We start from the raw sequence: 22,500 nt of genomic DNA on the forward strand, positions 1-22,500 counted from the left end.
CTTCTTTGCTGTGGGACTAATAAGGGCCACGTAACTATTAAAAACAGACTGACTTGCAGTTTATTTTCCATATGTGACTATATAGACTGGAGAGTGAATGACATTTCAACACTGTTTACATACTAAATACATAATTGACATAATAAATCAATAATACATCATGATAATGTTAGGAGTCACCAACAAACAAACAATATAACTAATAAATAAATAAATAAATAGAAACTAAAACTACACTCTGTTCTTCATTGGTTCTTTAGTCAAGAAAATGGAACGCTCAAAGAACCCTTTGCATGATTAAAGAGTTCTTTGCGACTCAAAAGGGTTCTTCAGATTGACTGATAATGTAGTCCAGGTGGTTCTATATAGAACCGCTTTAAAAGGGTTCTATATAGCACAAAACGACACACCAAAAATCTTGTAATGATGTCAAGCTTGTAACAACAGCAGAACCCTTTTTGGTGCTATATAGAACCCTTTTCGAAAAGGGTTCTACGCAGAACCATATCTAGAACCATATCTAAATCGATATAGAACCACATAGAGCACTTTCTTCTTCAATCTGAGGAGCGTTTCAATCAGACAAATGCTACTTTGAGCGTTCACGGTTTCATGTAGAACCTTTTCTTTGCCAAAGAACCACCTTTTTGAGAGTGTCCTGTCTATATTAATTCCGGTTCTGATGAATATGTCTTATTTTCCATCTGCAGGCCTCGACTGCAGGATGTAATCTAAAACTGAGGATTGACTAGGGCGGTCTTGCTGTGACGTTAATGAGAGATCTGCTCATTGCACCCCCTTCCACACATTTGGACTATCAGCCAAGGCATGTTTGGTGCTTCTTTGGTTTTACGTCCCATTTGGCCAACGTTGTCCTGCCTGGCCAAAATGTCCCACTGTAGCACATTTCTACATGTGGCTCCCTACAGAAAACTATAGGCAGGATATTTTACTGGCCTGTATCACCTTCTCAGAACAGGCTACCTGCATTAAAATGAAAGGTAAGGTATTTTGATGGCCTAGACTATCTTCTCAGAGGATGATACTATTAAGCTATTAAGCTGAGCCTGTAAGTCACACATTGAACTGGCATTAAATACCAGTGGTGGACAGTAACTAAGTAAATGTAATTCGTTACTGTACTTAAGTAGTTTTTTTTTCTGTATCTGTACTTTTTACTTAAGTATTTCCATTCTGGGCGACTTTCTCCTTTCACTCCACTACATTTCAGAGTCTAATATCCGACTTTTTCCTCCTACATTTTGAGAAATCTGTCGTTCCTTTTGGTTTCTGTGTGTATAAAAACGTAACATGTCAAAACGAAAGAAGCGCAAAGCCAGAGCACCAATCAGGGCCCAGCGGTCACTTTGTTTAGAGCTGGTTTTGACCTGTTGGTCATACCGACCCAGTGCAGCACGCGGTTCAACGTCAGCGCAGCAGCGTAAAACTTTGGGAGAGTCTGTTCAACATAAATGATGAACTAACCCAACTTTGTGTAAATAGAGCTCAATATAGAAATATGTCCACATATGCAGTCGTGACTGATGCGGCTTTTTTCTGAATTTCTACAAACACCATTTCATTTTATAGTAAATGAGTTTGGGCTGGTTTATGTTTATGAACAGACGCCTACAGATCAACATAGTAAAGGAGCTCATCTGTGATCCTGAGTTTAAAGCCAGTTTTTATTCAACTTAAACTTGGAACTAAGTTGTAAATAAATCTGAAACTGAAACTTTGCTTGTGTGTAAAAAGTGATTTCAGAGCCACTCGGTTCTCCCTGATGGAAACTGTTTACCTTCAGTGTTTTGTGCTTCTGATCATTTTAATAGACGTCAGCGTCACTAATTAATGACGTTCTATTAAAAGACTGGTTTACCAAGAGAGACGCTGGAGGACTTTCACCTGAAATGAGTTCATGAAGCCAGTCTGGTTATAAAAATGATAACAGGACATCAGAGCCAGAATTCCTCTTTTAGTACTTTTACTTTATACTTAAGTACATTTGAAGGTGAATACTTTAGTACTTTTACTCAAGTGGAGGTCTAAAGGGAGGAACTTCTACTTTTACTGGAGTAATATTTTACCTTGGGGGTCTTTACTTTAACTCAAGTACATGATTTGTGAACTTCCTCCAGTTCTGTTAAATACGCAATAAAATGTAAGGGACAAAGCCACTATACTATAGTATGCTACACTAATGTGCGCATGCGCAGTAGAAGCTCATTGTAATGCCCTAGGCTGCGTCCACAGCCACAAAACTATACTGTACATGCTCTACTGAAGCAGGCACTGCTAATGGTGATGAAGTACTCCTTACTTTGGTTTTTGGGAGCAGAAAGATAAAGACTCACCAACAAAAATGATTCTGTTCCACTTCTCATTCTCGCTGAAGCACGTTTTATGGGCTATTTAGAGCATGTGTGTTAAAGTAATTAACGTATCAATAGAAAAAACTCCTAAACTGCCATGAGGATTAAGCTCGTACTCCTCATTGTTCTGGCTGAAGGGACATTTAACAGAGGACGATCGTGTGATCCACAGGAGAGGTTAAGGACATTCCTACAGAACTGTCCGCACTTTTAGCTTAAGCTTTCCATCGAAACGATAAAATAATAATTATAATAATACTATTAGTAATAAAACTGTAGTCTGGGTCGATAAATACGGCTTGGTTCTCTTCGTCCTGCTGTGTTAAATGCCCACGTGTTCTCTTCTGGCTCATTTGTTTACATTCTGAGCGAAACGCACGTGGCCCCGGCAACCCTGAACTGTGATTGGTCAACAGAGCCCGAAGCTCCTCCCACCGAGGAGAGCCGCGACGGCCGAGCGAGGGTCTTAAAAATAACACCACGACAGATTTTATTGAACACAACCCACAAATATTAGTGGCGGAAATGGTCAGATGTGCGACTGCTTTGCACTTTTAAGTGTAGCGGAAAATAAAATAAAACGGAAAAATGCAAATTTTTTACACAATAAAAGATTACAGCGAAAACCAGATCTAAATTCGGTCTGCGTGTCGTGTTATGATTTAGCTAAAGACGTGTCAATTAAAATCGGCGCTTATTGTGTTTTACGCGGAAAAAAACGCTAAAAAAACAGCTTGCGGTAAAGATATGTAGATATGTAAAAAGCGGGACGCACATGCGCGGCGTCAGAATCTCAAATGGCTCCCTACCCCCTAGGCAGTGCACTACGTAAGTAGCGAAATTTCGTATTTATAATGCGTATTTATAACTCCGTGTATAAGACGTCCGATGCCAAAACGGCCACGCATAGCTCAACCCCAGCTTGTGCTTTGTTAAGCATTCTGGGCGCCGTTTGTGTGCAGGAGCTCGTTGATTTCAGTGCACTACATAGGGAGAACGGCGCCATTTGGGACGCGGCCGGTCTGAAGCGCCTCCCGGTATAAAGAACTTGGCGCCGGCGCCAGTCATTCACTTCTGCACTCCGCCGAAGAGGTGAGCTTGGGGGGTCTCTCCAGTGGTGGGCTTTTAGATGCATTTTTGCCTTTATTAAAAACACAGTAGCCCTTCTGGGACTGCGGTGTGCATTATCTGCCACTTTAAACCGCGTTCGGGGAGTATTTTATTCTCATTTTGGGCTGTTAGCAGGCAGGCTAACGCAGCTAGCTAACGCTAGCCGAGCTGAGGGTCCGGTAGCTTTGCGAGCAGAAGTGTTTATCTGGTTATTTTAATAGTTGAATATCCTGCTGGGTTCGTTTTACAGCACGATAAACACCTTGTTGACTAAATATCGAGCGGTTTGGGATCTGTCGTTAACCGCATTCGCTGGCTTGGGCAGGTTAGTTAACTCGCCGCTGACTAGCTGGCTAAAGATTTGGAGGGACAGTAGGAGCGGACGTGAAAAAACAAAGATAAGACCGCGAAGAAAAACGCGCTTTTATGGGAGTTTTTGCTCATTCCTGCATTTCTCAAGCAGTTCTGCTGCGCATGCGGTCCGAAATGTGTTGCGCTGTTAAAGAAAACCGGGCACTTTTGTCTTTTTTAAAACGCCCGCTTATTTGCAAATCGCCCGGGTTCATTTTGGCGCGTTACCTGCTTCCGAAATCGCAGACAAAACTCCCGAAACAACCCACTTAATCCCTTCGACCCTCGAACAAAACACAGCCAGGGTCCTTATTTACAGCAGAACTGCGCATACGACCACTTTATTCGCGGCGAAAAGGCGTGATTATGGACTGTAAGAGCCAAGTTTCCCTCCGTGGGCTGCTCGCTATTGTTTTCATCTGCTGGCTGGCGTTAACCTCTCTCCACACAGCTCGAGCAGCGTCAACATCTCCAGTAACTAATCCCTGTTTTCCTCTTCCAGGACTTCTCCCTTTACATTAAACCTCCACAGGCAGCACCATGACCAGAAGAAGGTGAGAAAAAGGCCCTGGTACATGTTGTGGCCGCTGTTTTTCCCTGAGTTAGCTGACTCTCTCTCTCTCTCTCTCTCTCTCTCTCTCTCTCTCTCTCTCTCTCTCTCTCTCTCTTTTATCTGCTCTATTTCGTCTATTTCTCTCTCTTTACTCTTTTTTCTCATCTTTCTCTCTCTCTCTCTTTTCTCTGCTCTATTTCATCACCTCTCTCTATTTCTCTCTCTTTTCTCCACTATCTCTGTTTGCAGTGGCCGACTTCAAGCTAAACACGGACATGGGAGCAGAACCGCAGACAAGATGGGAAAGATGAAGAAGGAGGTTTGTACGCGTCGCAGATCTTGTTTATGAGACATTTTTCTGCTCCATATCCAGGCCTTTAACTCGCTCCTGTACTGTTTCCAGCAGTGCAGCAGGAAGAAAACGCTGAAGAGGCTCAGCGGAGAAGCTCAGGTGAGGTTTCAGCCCTGCCACATGTATTAAAGGGCCCATATCATGGAAAACCCAGGTTTCATCGTGGGCATTTTGTGTGGTATTTAAACATTTCACTGCTCTCGGGGTGAAACCTCGTATCTCCGTTTTTCATTTTTGGGCATGATTTGAAAATTCCTGTTCTTTACATTGTGTGTAAATTTCACGATGAATGGACCAAAGGAAACGACCCCGAATGACGTGGAAAGACGTCCGGTTCCATTGACTTACATTAAAAGCAAAGTCATTTTTTTTCCTTCTCCTGTAAAGTTACCGTTTTGGAGATACGAGGTTTTGTTCCGACAGCAGCGATATGGCAAATTTTGCAGTACGTTAGTAAATTTCACGGTATTTCTTTTTTTCAGGCGGCTGATTGGTTGGAACAAAGAACCATTTTAATATATACTGTTAGAAACTGGATGCAATAACTTTTGTTCAGGGTTTGTCGAGCTGTTGCACTAAATGGAGTTGAGCTAGACTGCCTTATAATGAAACAGCCAGTTGGCAAGTGTTCCCGAAAGGCATAGTATATTTAAGCAGTAGAACCCGAGAGGGAGCGTTTTATCGCGAAATAACATCACAGTTGTGATTTGGTTGCCGTAGGTGATTTTATAGTGATAACTCCCTCCTCGAGTGCTCTACTGCTTTAATACAGCAGTTAAATAAATACAGTAAGAAATGAATAAACTGGCCGTGAACACGGCGTTTAATATGTTTTAATGTTCAGTTCCTTCCTCCTAATTAGAGCTCCTTAACGAGCAGCTCGTTGCTACGTCAGAGTAACGAGCTCCGCCCACTCGCTGCTCAGCCGGCGGTTCGTTCTCCAGCTCCTTACACTAAATTCCCAAACTGTCGTCACCACTGAGCAGCTTTTCAGTCGGCAGCTGTGACAGAAGAACAGCTGAACAACCTGGAATCAGCCAGAAATGAACCCGACACCATTCGCCAGACGTGTCTGATCTTCAGAGTCGGACCAAATCAGACTGAGCCAGAAAACTGACCCAATATCAGGTTCAGCTCAGTTTGGTCAGTTTCTCCAGATCAGTATTAATGTTGTTTTGTTCCAGCCGGTCTGTAAAGCTTCTTACAGCCCGTTTAGTTTGGCGAATGGTGTTGGGTTCATTTCTGGCTGATTCCAGGTCGTTCAGCTGTTCTTCTGTCTCAGCTGCCGACTGAAAAGCTGCTCAGTGGTGACGACGGTTTGGGAATTTAGTGTCGTCTTATCTTCAGGGTCTGAAATGATGAAATTTTAACACCATGAAAAATGTTAAAAATGGAAAAAAAGGTTTTTGTTTGATGGAAAAGATATATTATTATATGGCTGTTCTAGGGGACAAAGAGAGGTTGGAAAATAGTTCTGATGGTCTCCAAAACCAGTAGTAGTCCTCTGTTATGTATGATAAGCTGAATTCTGTTGTTCTTCTGAAAGCTGTTTTTCTTCTGCTGTGGTTCAACATTATAATACCTCCACTCTTTAGAATCGGCGGGTGCAGGAGGGAACATGTAAGGCTGAAGTCCTTGTTGAAACCCCGATGGAGGGGCTACAGGACACACTTGACCACTCAGGCTCGTCACAAGGCGCTCGGCCATCTCCTCTGCCTCGCCTCAGGTCAGTTATTTCAACAGATCAGATGAGGTCATTAATGATCTGTGAAAAACAGCTGGCTTGCAGTGGTTGGGTGTAAAGGTGGTCTGACATGGAATAGTTAAGCATTTATTATACCTACGTTACCAGGCCTGCGGACAGCATTGTGTTATGCTGTACACCCCATACGTCAAGCACGAGGTCAGGCCGTGACGCAATCCTTTCTGGCCGGCGCAAATATTTTTAACTTTCTGTTAATACTAGCCCATTTCACAATGCCCTGTACTACAACTCCCAGCAGGCATTGCAGCATAATGTTCACTTCCACCTTCGTCCCCCTGCAACAATGTATGGGAGCAAAGAGAAGTTGCCAGGTGTCCAAGCAAATGGGTAGATTTAAAGACCTACCTTCAGGGACGTTTTTAAATATTTCAAGTATTATAATACTCTGTAGAAGTGATCATAATTCTATTCATGTCATTTTTTAAAAGTCTACTACGACTTCTGTATTTTGCTGTTGACGCTTCGCCGGCCAGTTCAGGTTATAGCAAAATGTTATTTAAAAGTGAAATTAGAGGAAATTAGAAATTAGATGTTCTCTGGCCCACCGATTTGGTGAGATTTTTCAAAGTGGTCCTTTTAAAGGACGCGTTTGACACCCTTGTAATTGTAATTGTAAACAATTATGCTGCCGTAGGTCAAGCTAATCATTCGTGTTGGGCCTGTCAGACTGTGTTTACACCTGGTCACTTTGTGCATCTTGAGTATCAGGATTATATCTGGAGGCCAAACCACAAAGTGTAAATACACCCAAGATGCATTTAAAACAGGTACAAATCAGTTCACTCAAATCACTTCAGGAGGTCTGAGACGCATTTGAGCCACAATCGACAAACGAAACCCCCTCCCAATACAAACGAAACTCCTCCAACTACAACAGAAACCCCCCTCAGTACAAATGAAACCCCTCCCACTATAACCGAATCCCCTCCCACTATAACCGACTCCCCTACCTCTACACAGGTAGGCGAAGGTGGTGTTAGGAGTCTTGCCCAAGGACTCTTATTGGTATAGTGTAGGGGGCTTACCCAGGTGGGGATTGAACCCCAGTCTACAGCGTAGAAGGCACGTGGCTGGGGACCAGACAGAACACAATGCTTAATAGCAATATGGTCACTCACAGCGACCGTCGTTAGCATATCACAGGAAGAGGCTGAATGGGTAAACGATTGGTGATTAGCAAATTTGCATATTCTGCCCCACACAGCAATCAGATTTCAGTCAAACCAACCGGTTTGTCTACTAGTGTAAAGACGTGGCTAAAATCTTATCAGGACACAGTCCAGATATTACTCTCATGAAGTGACCAGGCGAGAACAGGGTCTCAACCTCCTTCTCATTAGTTATGACTCTTGATTTGATTCAGTTGTGGGCTGGATAAATATAAATATGAAAGTAGTTGTGTTTAAACTGGGGAAGCACTGATATTAATGGAAACATATTGTAGGAAATCATTTCCAGGAGAGTTTTCCGTGACTTGTATACACAACGGCTGTTTCTCGCAAATGATTGTCTTAATATGACCCACAGCTGCTGGCGTTAACAGTAAAATCAAAGGACACGACCTCTAATGACCCCTTAATGATATGGTAACTCTTGGTTGCACATTCCTCAGCATTTCATCATCAGTTCTAGAGAAATGTTCGCTCTGCCAGGTGTTCATGTGTGTGTACATGTACCACTGTAGCATTACTCCAGACCTTCCAGCAGGAATGAGTGGACAAAACTTTGGTCTTAGCAGTTAAAATATGCTCTCTGTGGCTTGACAGCCCAACTTTACACGTTTCCATGACACCTTATGAATGTTTTTGCCTTCCACATGTTTCCTTTGACTGTAAGACTAGTCTGCCTTGCTTTGCATACTCAGTTTTTATTTCTGATTTTGCTCCGCCAGCTGGGGTTGCTCTGAGGACGTGTGGGTGAAGATGCTGAGTAAAGAGATAAAGTACAAGCACACTAAAAGCAGTCTAGAGAGGCATCCTGGACTCCAGCCCAAGATGAGAGCGGTTCTGCTCGACTGGCTGATGGAGGTATACATTCCTTAATGATCAGATTTCAGACTACGTTCATATCTTTCTTTATTCAGATGGGCGTAATTTAAGGTTGCACTAATATAACGTTTTTAGGCCAATGAGTTTAAACAGCTGAATGTCACTTCTTTAATGTTATTAACACTATAATCCATATATAAAGGCAATAAATGGCCAAAAACCTGAATATCCTTCTGTTATAACCTAAGAACGACTCAGCTTGTGTGCACTGTTTTCCTTTTAATTAGGGCATAAGAAGCCCTGGATGTAATAAGCTTCAGAATTTAAGGCGATAAAATCCTCAGGATGGGTCTGTAATTCATTTTACACAGGTGGTCAGACATGGGATAGTTAAGCATTTATTACTACAATACCGTGCTTATTACACCTACATTACTGTTCTATAGATGGATCTTTGATTAATTTTACAGAGCCATAGCTTGATTTCAATAATGGGCCAATTTAGAATTTATAAATATATATTTATCATTAAAATTGTCTGCTGATACATTGTGCAGAGAAATCTCCTTTAATAGATTATACATAGTTCAGTAGTCGAGATGTAAACATGAGAAACGGTTCATTTTAGAGAAACTTGATGTAAAGATTTCCATACAGTGGTGGGGATAGGAGCCAGGGGTCGCCATGACTACAGCACAGAAATTTTATCTAGTCCGTTTCTTTGGGGGGCTATTTTGCCTCGCAACACCCTGTGTGTACCTTTTCTGCCATGAATGTATTTTAAATGTTTTCGACTTTCTGTGAGGGAGCTTTTAGCGGCGTAAACACTTCAGACGTCTGGTTCCTATCACCAGCACTGCAAACGATTCTGACTCCTGCTTCACTCTAAATGACCTTGTGTACATCGTTGACCGAAGTGATGACACTGTTACGATAAACCTCTTGAATTTCTCTGTGTCCAGGTGTGCGAGGCCTACGTCCTTCACAGACAGACGTTTTACCTGGCGCAGGACTTCTTTGACAGGTTCATGCTCACCCAAGAAGACATGCAGAAGGAGCGGCTGCAGCTCATTGGCATTACAGCACTTTTTATCGCCTCTAAAATTGAGGTAAAGGCCAGTTCAGTGGCCAAGCAAACGGTTTTAGAGCTCAATTAAATATCCGATAAAGTACATATTAGTGCTATTTTAAAAGAGATCATTTTAGGGAAATTCACACATTACAACAGCAAAAGAACAGGATTGCAAGTAAAGGTAATAGTCATAAATAAACGTAATTAAAGAAATGTAAGTAACTTGTTTACGCGTACTAGTAAAAATGCATAAACACCAGCCTCCAAATAAATGTACATAGATACGATGCGTAGATATGCCGCGAAGTGAAAAATGATCATTAATAAGCAGGATGGAGTCTTGATGTTCTGCTTTTTCCCCTTTCAGGAAATTTATCCGCCTAAAATCGCGGAGCTGGCCTACGTCACCGATGGAGCTTGTCTAGAAGAGGAGATCCTACAAATGGAGCTTATTATGTTAAAAGTATGTATGTCGCAATATGATTGATCTCATTCTCAATTGTACTTGGAAATGCGTGGAGCACTACACTCTGACTGCGGTTATAGTGACACAAAAAATATGGCGCCGTTTCATTCACCGATGACACGTTTACCCGCACAGGCATTGAACTGGGACCTCTGTCCTGAAACCGTCGTCTCGTGGATGAAGCTTTATATTCAGATGGCCTCAGTCTATGACTTCACTAATCTGCTGGTGCCACAGTTTTCTCAAGAAACCTACATACAGATCACACAGGTATGTGAACTCTTCACTTTGAAAAAATTAAAATGGTTATTTTTTAAAAAGAAATGCCCACCGTTGCTATGCTTACAGAAAACTCTGCTTTTCTCTCAGCTTTTAGATCTGTGCATCCTCGACATCAACGCACTGGATTTTAAATATGGGGTGTTGGCTGCAGCCGCTTTTTGCCACTTCATATCATTTGATGTAGTGCAAAAAGTATCAGGTAAGGACAGCTTGGTGCTTAACGTTCACACTTCCTTTGGTTTAATATAATTAAAAAAAATCTTCATATGTCTCCGCAGATTCATCTGAAACATGGTTAAGATGTAAACAAAATCATTCAGCGCGGTTTGGTGTGAAACGCTCCATTTTAGTGTAACTTAACCGTCAGAAGTGTTCACAGTGGTGGTGATAGGAACCAGACATCCACCTCTAAAAGCTCCCTCACAGAAAGATATTACAAGAAAAATGGATAGGAATTCACTGCCTGACGTCTGAGATATTGTTTTGCAGTAGTTTTGAAAAGCTCTAAATCTTCGCTAAATATATAACCGGTTTACCATATTATATTATAAAACTCAGGTGAAGGTTCATGGGTCATTGTAGTTGGCAAATGTTTGCATTAAAGAAATCGTGACCCCCGGTTCCCATCACCACCACTGTAAATAAATCGGAGTTTCTCTAATGAACCATTTCACACCAAACCTCATTCTCAGTTATTGAATGTCTTTTTTTAGTCTTTAATTTCCATCTTTTTTTCCCCCACCCCTCCAGTTTGTCTATTATAGCAAACAGATAAGATGGAGTGTGATATTATGTGTAATGCAGTACAATGACATACTGAAAATTAAAGAAATAAGCAAGAATTTTAACACAATAAATAAGAAAAATCAGTATTATCAACATTAAGGCTTCATTGAAGGCTGAAGTGGCACAAATCAGATTTTTTGCCCTAAAGTGAATCAAATCTGGCTGTGTGGACACAAATCTGATCTGAGTCACCTTCATATGTGGTCCTAGATCGGATACGTATCCGATTCGTTGCCGTGTGACGCTCAGATCGGAGTTCATGTGCTTTTTCCCGCTGTGTGTGTGACCATCATTCAGCGTTACCACGGCAATAGCACCAACAACAGACGTTAAAGCCTGTAAACGGTGGAAAAGCAGCTCATCTCACCTTCTTCTCCTCCGTCTGCCTCTAATAATGAAGCTGAGAGCTGATCAGAGTTAATGATCTTCTCAGCGAAGCTCGTTCTGCTCGTTAGTTTGTGCTGCTGATGCAGTGATTCAGTCACGTGACGTTACAGAGTAGGAGGAGCTCATGAGGGTCATTTCAGGCCGGTTCATCACATTAATGACCGATTTGAGTCACTGACCTAAACGAGTGTGAACCATCGAGTCAGTTACATTTAGGGATCATACGCCTTCAAATAGGGGGGCGATTATTTATTATCACCCACCCCTAACCAGTGATATGAAGCTGAAGTCAGATATAGTTCTAGTTCGAATTTTCCTGTTCCACCTTAAATAGTGTAGCAGTTACATTCTGGCGCTTCAGGCATCAGAACTGCTGGACTATTTAAGGTGGAATGGGAAAGTTAGTTACCGAGACATTAGAGTGATTAGCTTTTAGCGGGGTTTTTATTTTTTATTTATTTATTTTTTGCCTGTTATGAAGTAAACGACCATAATACACTGAAACGACATTAAACTGAGAGAATACAGTGGTCATCTTAATTATTAAGAGGGAATTCTCACATTTGTGGGTTTCTTGTGCTCCGTCTTACTGGTTTTTTCTTCATAACACTGCTTGGAGGCTCTGAAAATCCTCCGTTTGGAGGGCCATGCAGCCCAACAAGAATTGGGACACACTACCCATAGACATGAATGCACAAAACAGGAGGCTAAGGGGTTGGGCCCTGAATAGCAAACAATAAATGCCTAAAACTGTGTGGGAAATTAAAAAAAAAAAACTCGCCTCATTTACCGTCGTTTGTGACGGTCAGCCAGGCTTTCCTCAGCGTCAGAGAACTGACGCCCTTTTGTCGTACGGCAGGTCTGACGTGGGAGGCGGTGGAGAGCTGTGTGAACTGGATGGCTCCCTTCATAGAGACCATGACGGGTTATGAGGGCGCGAAGCTTAAAGACTTCAGCAAAGTTTCCTCTGAGGACAGACACAACATTCAGACCCACGCCGACTACCTCTCCATGCTGGTGAGTTTCATTTAAAAAACTAGCATTGAGCATTTTTACAACTGAGAACTTTCATTTGGGTACCAGATATTTTCTCTTGGGTGAGATTATATTCCAGACGTATTAGTGAGGCTAAACTGGAATAAAAACGAGAGCAGTGGTTAGAAAAATCTCATTTACTGTGACATGTTTGGTATTCGCTCCTTTAGTCCTACACTAAAGGTTCGGGCACCTCTGGTCAAATGACGCATTTTGTTGAAATGAAAATAAGTAGAAATCTTCATAGAACAAACATTATTATTCACAGATAATGTGCATTTGCTCTATTTAACATTAGGAGGGACGGGGAAAACGGCGTGGCCTGTGCAGGTGTAATGGCACATTTATATTTCATGTTTTTTCCAAAATTATACATTTTTAAATTTAGCATGTTAATTGTGCACTAAGATTACCAGAAAAATCACATATTTAAATTTTTTCAATATAAAGAATGTGTTGGAAAAGTTGGAAAATCAACAAAATGTGTAAGTAGGTAAAGTAAAATTTATTTATACAGCATTTTCACAGACGTAGGTCACAAAGTGCTTTACAAAAAGAAAAATACAACGTTAAACAAAAGACAAACACAAACCAAATACAGGATAGAAACCTAATACAGACCGATTACCCAAATGCCTGTTTAAAAAATAAAACGGACTTTGACCAGGAGTGTTCGGACCTTTGCACTGTACTGTTAGTGGAAGCTCCTACCTCACCAAAAGCTAATGTAAGGTTGGGTCCGCTCCTTTAAACCTGTAGTTCTAATCCAAAGACGAGAGTCTGTAGAGTTTTCATGGAAAAGCTCATGAAAGCTTTCCAAAGAAAAAGAAACTGACGAACCTGAAACACTAAAGTTTATCAATTGTTCTTAAATGCAATTAAACAAGTTCACAAATTCTCTTAAAAAGTCATTTTTCTTAAGAAACACACTACTGTGTGTGCTGTAGGTTGTCATATAAACCATTAATTACATATTACAGATTCAGTAATTATGTCTTATATTCAGTTTCATGATCTCAGCGCCTGATAACAGCAAAAAGCTATGAGAAGTCATAGTGGAGGAAACAAGCAGGACGCTGTGGGTGCCTACGCACTAGACAATGCAAGGACTGAGCGGTAGACGCACATGCATGCAGATCTTGTCTGTCTAGACCACGTGTCAAACGTGAGTCAGGCCCGTGACACAGTCCTATTCAGTCTGCGAAATTAATTACATTTTCTAATCTTATTAGCCGTTTCAGTCTGAGATGCACTACAGCCCCCAGCATGCACTGTAACATAGTGTGTGCTCCAATCCCCCCAACAACCACCTATGGGCCAAGTTACACGAAAAGAAAAGATGCCTGGTGTCTCGTTCAGTCTTTAGAAACCTGCCTAAAACCACACGCTTACTCTATTGGGCAGAAGGCAGGAAACACCCTGGACAGGTCGCCAGTCCATCGCAGGGCAGGCAGACACACACACCCAGGGGCAATTTAGCATGTCTTTGGACTGTGGGGGCAAACCGGAGAACCCAGAGGAAACCCATGCGGACACGGGGAGAACATGCAGAAAGAACCCTGGTCACCTGGCCGGGGAATCGAACCCAGACCCTTCTTGCTCTGAGGCGACAGTGCTACCCACCACACCACCATGCCGCCCTGCCTAAAAAGAGTTTATTTTTATTTAGAATTATTTTTAGTTATATATTTAGTTCAGTGTCTGATGGAGTCCAGTGTCTGATTGAGTTCAGGTCATGGCAGAGTGTCACGTAAAAAGAGGCTTTCTCTGGCCGACGGATTTGCTGAATTTTTTTTAATAAGGCCCTTTTAGTGGTTGAGCTCGACACCCCTGGTCTAGATGTTGTTTACACGGCTGGGAGAAACATTTGAACCAGACAGAGAAACATGGACCCTTGAAAGAAAACTTTGGCGATAGCCACGAACAGAGCCGAGCAGACTAAAGCCACGAAGGCAAAGCATTCGCATAGAAGAGCAGAAGAATAAACCACGTCGCTACTGTCCTCCTGCACGTTTCTATTGGTTGACATGCGTCAGAATCCGTCGCAGCAAATTTTAAACGGTTTGAACTTTTTCGACGCGTCTTTTTACTGCACGCAGTCACGTTTCTACTCCAACTAGTCAGCCACTAGTGTGTAAGCACCCTGAGCCTGTCATGACGTTAAGAAAATAGTGATGTTCTGGATGTTGGTGTGTTTGTTTACCCATCTCCAAGCCTCTCCTCCTCGAGGAAGCCCAGTATTATATGTAGTTATAAAGCAGCTCCTGGTTTGACCAATCAGTGCTCAGTAAATTGAGCTCATGATGTCATTGATGATATTAACGAGTCTCTGTGGCGGCTGTGAAGGTGTCCAGGAAAAATATGGACCCAGGAAATTCTTGTTACTTTTATTGTTTTTCTGTTTATCTGAATTATGAATACGACTTTATTCTAATGTATATTGTGATAAACTCACTGCTGAGGTCAATGGTTTAAAAATTGGCTCAGATGCCTAAAACCTTCACAGTACTGTGTATCAAATAAGATCATTCCTAAGCCCTTTTTTACGACTACCGCTTGCTCTTATAATTGTTCTTGGAAATGTTAAGAAATGAAAAATTGAAAGTTTTTAAGAATAATACTTCAGCTCAGCCTCATTCCTTTAGTGTCGTTTTCTTTGAGAGTGCAGCCGCTGCTCTCCTGCTGTATGTGGCACTGTTGCAGAACCAGCTGTGCTAATTTTACCTCTCGTTTGTCTTCCTGTTGACAGCATGAAGCTCAGCAAAAAGGCACTATTCGCATCAGTGGGATCTTCCCCCCAACACCACCCAGCAGTGCAGAGAAATCCAGCTCACACTGAGGGACCAGAGCCAGCACCTGCCCAAAACCAGGGCTAAAAGCTATCCCAACAGGTGGAAACAGACTTAATTACAGCGAGTTTGGGAGAGGAACATTAAGTTTTAGTAGGACGGAAAAAACGATGCCTGTAAACAGAAAATCAATGAACTGTAGTTTATCCTCTGAAACATAGTAACTGCACTGATCTGCCGGAGATATGGACAAAGCATATCCTCAGGGTGTTTGTTTGTTTGTTTGAACTTTCTTGCCCAGATAAGAGTGCAGAAATACTTGTTTTTAATTATTTTGTTCAATGTGTGGTAGACCTGGGAGGCAAAGCATTACTTCCAACATCCGATTTGAATTTAAATCACTAGGTGATCTGAGGTCCTAAATGATAGTGTATGTAAATACTGCTTACACCACACCGAGTCCTTTACAGCCATTCAAAATGTGCAATACTCTATTTAAGAGGTAAAAGACTAATTGTAATATTTTTGAAAAAGGACCAAAATGACCATGTCTTAAACTATTCCATGAATACTTTCCAATTTTGCCATTCGAACTCCTGTAAACTTGATTGTCGTTTTTGTGAAGTGTGTACAGTATTTGATAAAGCTTTGTACAGAATCTGCCTATCTCAGCTTCGCTAAAGGCATTAGAAATGGAGTATTTATGATTATTACCCCAAAGCCCCAGTTAGAAATTGCTGGAATACCAGGGAAGTTGATTCTCCACTTTTCCTTTTTTAACAAAGCAGGCTGAGAGCCAGTCATGGTGCTCCTTCAGCAATTCCTGATTGTAGCTTTTTTAAAAACGAGTGTGAATGTGGATATAATGTGATCATAGATCTCTTTTTAAGTCTAGTGTATATATTTGTAAAATAAATGTGCAAAAAAAAAAAAAAGACAAAAGTCACTGATGGTATTTATTTTTGTGTTTTAATAAAAATTTTAAAAAGTACATTTGCTGTGAGAGTTTTCTTCAGAAGTAAAGTTTTGCCATGGCCTGAAGAAACTTCTTCTTCCTCTTCTGGGCGGCGAGCTGCAGGACCTCCTCGGGGTTACTGGAGTTCAGCTCCGTCTGTCCGATAGCCTTGATCTGTTCAAATCAGAGCTCGGTATCAGAACCTGACCAGTGATTCAGGTACTTGTGTTCATTTGGTGACTTAATTCGGTTTCCCCAAAATTAACCCATTCATGTCCAACAACTGCAGTACATACAAGCCTTACTCCGTCATCAGCAGCAGTGGTTTACACCATAAGCCTCGTTCAGATCCGGTCTCTCTGATACGACGGTTCTCGCTCGTTTAGGTCAGTGACTCTAATCTGTCATTAATGTGATGAACTGGCATGAAGTGACCCTCATGAGCTCCTCCTACTCAGTAACGTCATGAGACTAAATCTCTGCATCATCAGCTAACGAGCAGACTAACGAGCAGAATGAGCTCATTAGAGATCATTAACTGATCAGCTCTCAGCTTCATTATTAGAGCCAGACGGAGGAGAAAAAGGGTGAGATGAGCTGCTTTTCCACCGTTTACAGGCTTTATCTTACGTTTGGTGCTGTTGCCATGGTAACACTGAATGATGGTCACGTGCAGAGGAAAAAAAAAAAAAGACATGAATCCGATCTGAGCGGCTCAGGTCAGATTCGAGAAGATCAGATTGGTGTCCACACAGCCCTGAAAACACCAGATCCGAGTCACATTTGGTCAAAAAATCTGATTTGTGCCACTTCAGCCTGGAGATGTGAACGCAGCCATAGAACGTGCTCTTTATCTGGACTTTAAGGCTTCGTTCACATAGCAGGTAAAAGTGGCCCAAATCAGATCTTTTTCTTCATACATGACAGATGTGTGTTTGTGTGAACAGCAAAAAAACACAAACTGACATTTTCAGCTCTGATTTGAGACGTATTTGCATGTGGTACTGAAATCCGATCTGTATCTGATCTGCAGCAATGAGACTGCGTCTGACAGCCAGATCAGAATTCATGCAACTTTTACATCAAACTAACTTGACACTCGTCATAACTTGGCGCTGCTGAGACTCAAACATTTAGGCTGATGTTTCTGTAGAAACTTAGAAGAAACTTGTCCAAAACCCTCCGTGTTCGAAGAGATTTAGAAAGAAATGGTCAAACGAGGCCGCAGCGTCAGAGAACAGTTAAAAGACGTGAACCAAAGTGACCACGGCCTTTTTAAAGCTGGAACACATTCTAGGTGCTGAGCCCAGCTGTCAGTCAGTGAAGCTTCATGATGCTCCTGTGATGCTGGTGAAGCTGAAGCTGATCCTCCGGGAGCGACTGGCGTTCGTTGGCAGTTGTGATTGTTTACCTCTGGATGAGCCAAACAGCCAAACAAGGAAAAAAAAATCAGATTTGGGCCACTTACCTGCTGTGTGAACGTAACCTGTGTGTTTTTGCCAGTAAAAACACTATCAGAATAAATACAAACGAACAAATACAGTAAAGCATAACAGTAATGGTGTTTTCAGTAAAGTCAGAACAGCACAGGTTTGGTTCCTGATTTCTCGCTGCTCTCCAGCCATCACCATGGATTGTTCAGTTCCATGACCAGATTTATTTTAATGAAGGATGATTAAATCAACTATATTTGCATTTGCTCTGTTCAGATAAACAGCTTATATGTAATTTTCTCAGTTGCTTAAAAACTTTGCACAGCGCTGCACATTCAATATAATTTAGGAAAAATGGCACCGTAGCGCTCCTTCAGCAATTCCTGTTCTAGCAGAGATGCCCATATTTCGGACCACGGACCTCGTCTGGCCACACTGTGGACGCGGACCTCGTCTGGCCACACTGTGGACACCTTTTAGCGAAAAGTGTAAAAGGAGTCCGGCCCAAGTTTATGCAGATATGAACACAAAACGCATGTTAATGCAAAGTGTAAACAGCCTCTTCATCATTTCTCGTGCATCATGTTCTACAAAGAGCTGATATAAAGGAGCTCATCTGATACTCACAGCGACCTGCCTTTTCTCAATCTCCCCACGTTTGTGATGGATGTCTGTATAACAGACTTAAGGTTAAATTTAAAAGGTATGATTAAGAGAGAAACACCTTCACATGGAATTTAAAGGATACGCGTCAAATACTCCAGAATGGTCACATCCCAGATGTACTGGTAGAACGAATCCATAGAATCATGGCTGGAAGACAAAAAAAAAAAAAAAAAAGTAAAAGGATGTGCATTCATCTGAAACCAACACAATTCATAACTTCCCTGTCCTTTCATACCTGGTCTGCTCCTGAAGAGCTTTGAATGCCGTCATGTAGTCAACTTCCCTCAGAAACTGGCAAAGAACAGCAACCTGCAAAAGCCAAGCGGTTCCATTTAAAGGGCCGATACCATGGGAAACCAACGCTTCTTCACTTTACAAAAAAAATAAATAAAAAAAAGTTCTTTACATCCTGAAAGGGTTCTTCAGATGGATGGAGAATGTGCTGTAGATGCTTCTATATAGAACCGTTTTGAAAGGGTTCTATATAACACCAAGAAGGGTTCTTCTACTGTTCCAATGCCAAGCTTGTAATGGTGAAGGAACCCTTTTTTCTATATGGAACCATCTACCGCACATTCTCCATCAATTTAAAGAACTCTTTCACAATGCATTTAATCAAGGGTTCACTGAGTGTTCATGGTTCCTTCTAGAACTATTTTCTTTACTAAAGAGCCTTGAGGAACCAACATTTTTTAAGCGCAATTCTCTTCTAATCATCAGATTCATCGGCTCAGGGAAGGGGTGGGCACAGCCCACGCTACAGATTCTTCCATTTCTAATTCTAGATATTTTGCATGTTACATGCAATTACACATTTCCACCAGAGAGGTCTCCAAATCCCCAAAACTTACATAGTGTAGTAAACAGGTTCTATAACATACAGTTCAAGCCACCGTCAGCAAAAACTGCCAGTTTTTTTGTGACCTCACGAAACCAAAACATTTCAGCTATACAGTACACCTATAGTGGCATCAGCAGTTTAGCTCCGCCCATTCACGATGAAGTTGTAAGGAGAGTTTCAGCCCAGGCTGCCTTTTGAATGAGGCACAATGTAGGGCAATAGGGGTCCTTCACATTCCTTGTTTCTGCACTCACTGTCCACTTTATCAGCTCCACTTACTGTATAGCTGCACTCTGTAGTTCGACAGTTACAGACTGTAGTCCATCTGTTTCTCTGATACTCTGTTACCCTGTCCTTCAGTGGTCAGGACCCCCATGGACCCTCACAGAGCAGGTACTATGTGGGTGGTGGGTCATTCTCAGCACTGCAGTAACACTGACGTGGTGGTGGTGTGTTAGTGTGTGTTGTGCTGGTACGAGTGGATCAGACACAGCAGTGCTGCTGGAGTTTTTAAACACTGTGTCCACTCACTGTCCACTCTATTAGACACTACTACCATGTCGGTCCACCTTGTAGATGTAAAGTCAGAGACGACAGCTCATCTGCTGCTGCACAGTTTGTGTTGGTCGTCCTCTAGTCCTTCATCAGTGGTCACAGGACGTTGGTGGACTATTCTCAGTCCAGCAGTGACACTGAGGTGTTTAAAAACTCCAGCAGCACTGCTGTGTCTGATCCACTCGTACCAGCGCAACACACACTAACACCACCACCACGTCAGTGCTGCTTTGTAGCTCCAATTGTAGAACTACAAAGTGCTCTTATAGAGTAAGCGGAGCTGATAAAATGAGTGTAGAAACAAGAAGAATGCCTGATCTGCGCATATTAGTCTATAAGGCACAGTAACAAAAACAGCCCGTTACATTCCCCTGGAATTAAATTCCGTTTAATTCTAAACATTCCATGTTTTGTTGATTTTGTAAGTAAAAATGTTGGCATCCACTACAGAGACACTCTTCAGCCCATAAACAGTAATTGTGCAGAAGAGTAAAATGTCCAGAATTGAACACATTGAGGGAAAAACCAGGCTGTACAAAATTTATGGCACATTTTATGCATTTTCTCCAAATATATTAATCAAATAACTAGAAAATGTGCACAAAAAATTGCAGAAATCACCACATTTTTAAAATATGAGTATCTCTGTAGAGAATGTGTTAACTTATTCTTATATAGACAACCAACAAAAATTTCAAAATAAATAATAATAATAATAATAATAAGTAGAAGACAAAGAAGATGAAGTATAGGATGTGGACACTGAAGTCTTTAGCTCACTGTGCTTTCTTACCTGGGTATGACAGTTGAGTACAGAGCAGCATTTGATCATTCTCTTCAGAACCTGTAAGAGCAGGTTACGGGGTTAGAGGAGCTGGACTTTAGGGTGGTTATGTGTAGCTAAAAACTGAAAGGACAGGCTAAACAAGTTACATTCTTGGCTCTAAACCTAAAAAGATTTCATCGCTGTAAACAACGCAGAAGTACAGAAGCGACATCTGGTGGTGCTGTGCCCACCTGGTCGGTGTAGACATCTGGCGGCACAGGCTTGGTGAAGTAATCTGAGCACACCGTACCTGCCTGTAGGTAGTAGTGCATGGCAGCAGAGTACTGGTTGGTTACTGCTCAGAAAACAAGGGCAGAAGGGAAAAGAAATGAGTACTAAAGCAACAGTTTGGCAAAAACAAAATCTGGTGGAATTCCCCTTTTCAGGAATCTATAATAGACTTGTTTTTATCAAGGTATGATACAGAACTATCTAGAAATATGGACTACAGTACATAGCACAGCTAAACACAGCAGTAATTTTGTCCATGTTTATGAACCATTTCAGATCCAATCACTCTGAATGGCTTTTGTTTATATGTTAAAGAGGAAGACCACCAACTATTTTGCTGTGTGACATTATGATGACATGATGCATGTACCCCTCCACCAAGAATGTGTGTTCATAAATATGTTTTAGGGCCAAAACCCTCTCAAAACCATAATACCATAATACAATTCTTCGGGCATCAGGGAGCACATTCACAACTATCATGTAATAACTTCATTATTAGAGGTGGACGTCTGGTTCCTATCACCACCTGTGTGAACAGTTCGGACTCTGCGTAATTCAACGACTGAGAAAGAGGTTTGGTGTGAAATGTAAATTTATTTACTGTGGTGGTGATCAGAACCCGGGGTCATGATGTAGGAGCTTTCTGTGAGGGAGCTTGTAGAGGTGGACGTCTGGTTCCTATCACCACCACTGTGAACAGTTCTAACTCCAAGTTTATCTACAACAGAGCGTTTCACACCAAACCACTCTGAACAACTCCGTTTACATTCTAATCATTTGATAAAATCCCAATTCCTTCAGTTTAGGGACTAAGTGGCTAAATGGTCATATGACAACAATGTATTGTTAGCTAGATTCGCCTCATAGCTCCTCAAAACTAAAGAACCAACTTCACATCTGGGGTCCAAAAGAGGGAAATTGAGATTTTTTTTGTGCCACACTGTCAGTATAATTCCAGTATGGAAATTTAAGTAAAAGTTCCAAAAAAAAAGCAAGTAGTTTTAATGTAATGATTCAAAAACTGATTGGACAAAGATGTTTGAAAGCGCAGATCAATTCTGTTCATTGAAACTTGCCAAAATAAATGTCAGCTTGGGTGATGAGCCAGGACTGGTTGTTGGGGTTGAGGGTCAGAGCGTAGGTGACCAGCTCCTTCACTGTAACTGCAACAGCCTCCACATCCACAGACTGAATACTAGAAGCAAACAAAAAACATCAACACTCATCTTCACTGTCTGAATAATACTTTTCTGATTGTAAATGCAATGATATGCAAATCATGTAAAGCATATTTTTTATAAGAACACAGTACAAAGACAAATGAATTGTTGAAACTGAAGTTTACCACTTTTTCATCACCTCTTCCTTTAACAACACTCTGAACTGAGAAGTAGTGCTGTAGTTCTGAAAGTGAAATGTTTTCTGTTCTTGTCTGATACAGGATTTCAGCTGCTCAACCGTTCCGAGTCTCCCTTTGTCGTATTTCTCATTATATAAAGTGCCAGATGTTATCAGTGGTGACGGGTCTGATCTGCAGAGCAATGCTGCTGTAACACATTCAGAATGTGGTTGGACGTTGTCTTGGTGAAATAATCCAGGCCTTCCCTGAAAAAGACGTTGTCTGGACGGCAGCACGGTGCCAACACGCATATCATTCAGCATTAATGGTGCCTTCACGGATG

The 22,500-nt window shown here is 41.6% G+C and overlaps 2 protein-coding genes across 3 annotated transcripts in view; one reads left to right on the forward strand and one right to left on the reverse strand.

Moving 5' to 3' along the window:
- The first annotated feature begins 3,418 nt into the window (after positions 1–3,418).
- Positions 3,419–16,250, forward strand: LOC108410903 (G1/S-specific cyclin-E2-like). Of its 2 annotated transcripts, none has more exons than XM_017682211.2 (12): positions 3,419–3,464; positions 4,336–4,387; positions 4,636–4,705; positions 4,793–4,837; positions 6,334–6,464; positions 8,395–8,530; positions 9,454–9,600; positions 9,931–10,026; positions 10,165–10,299; positions 10,399–10,510; positions 12,344–12,501; positions 15,269–15,406. In XM_017682211.2, the coding sequence occupies exons 2-12, from the start codon at positions 4,374–4,376 to the stop codon at positions 15,356–15,358; spliced, it is 1,134 nt and encodes a 377-aa protein (XP_017537700.1). In that variant the 5' UTR covers positions 3,419–3,464; positions 4,336–4,373; the 3' UTR covers positions 15,359–15,406. The 2 variants fall into 2 exon arrangements, with proteins under 2 accessions (XP_017537700.1, XP_017537699.1); XM_017682210.2 differs by having other exon boundaries at positions 3,420–3,464; positions 4,790–4,837; positions 15,269–16,250.
- An 8-nt stretch (positions 16,251–16,258) lies between these two features.
- Positions 16,259–22,500, reverse strand: part of ints8 (integrator complex subunit 8) — a 32,258-nt gene continuing 26,016 nt past the window's right edge. Inside the window, exons 22-28 of the mRNA XM_017682221.2 lie at positions 21,895–22,013; positions 20,776–20,879; positions 20,552–20,602; positions 18,598–18,671; positions 18,445–18,509; positions 18,324–18,367; positions 16,259–16,437 (exon numbers count right to left, since the gene is read on the reverse strand). Coding sequence (XP_017537710.1) covers positions 16,321–16,437; positions 18,324–18,367; positions 18,445–18,509; positions 18,598–18,671; positions 20,552–20,602; positions 20,776–20,879; positions 21,895–22,013 — 574 coding nt within the window. The 3' untranslated portion in view covers positions 16,259–16,320. The remainder of the gene's footprint in view (positions 16,438–18,323; positions 18,368–18,444; positions 18,510–18,597; positions 18,672–20,551; positions 20,603–20,775; positions 20,880–21,894; positions 22,014–22,500) is intronic.

This window comes from Pygocentrus nattereri, chromosome 1, assembly GCF_015220715.1.
Source record: "Pygocentrus nattereri isolate fPygNat1 chromosome 1, fPygNat1.pri, whole genome shotgun sequence".
In the NCBI taxonomy this organism is placed as follows: Eukaryota; Metazoa; Chordata; class Actinopteri; order Characiformes; family Serrasalmidae; genus Pygocentrus; species Pygocentrus nattereri.

Excerpts from the sequence above, each read along its gene's own strand:
- LOC108410903 (XM_017682210.2), top strand. Across the intron at positions 10,300-10,398 it reads CCTACATACAGATCACACAG|CTTTTAGATCTGTGCATCCT; the intron begins GTATGTGAACTC and ends CTTTTCTCTCAG. Across the intron at positions 10,511-12,343 it reads TGTAGTGCAAAAAGTATCAG|GTCTGACGTGGGAGGCGGTG; the intron begins GTAAGGACAGCT and ends GTCGTACGGCAG.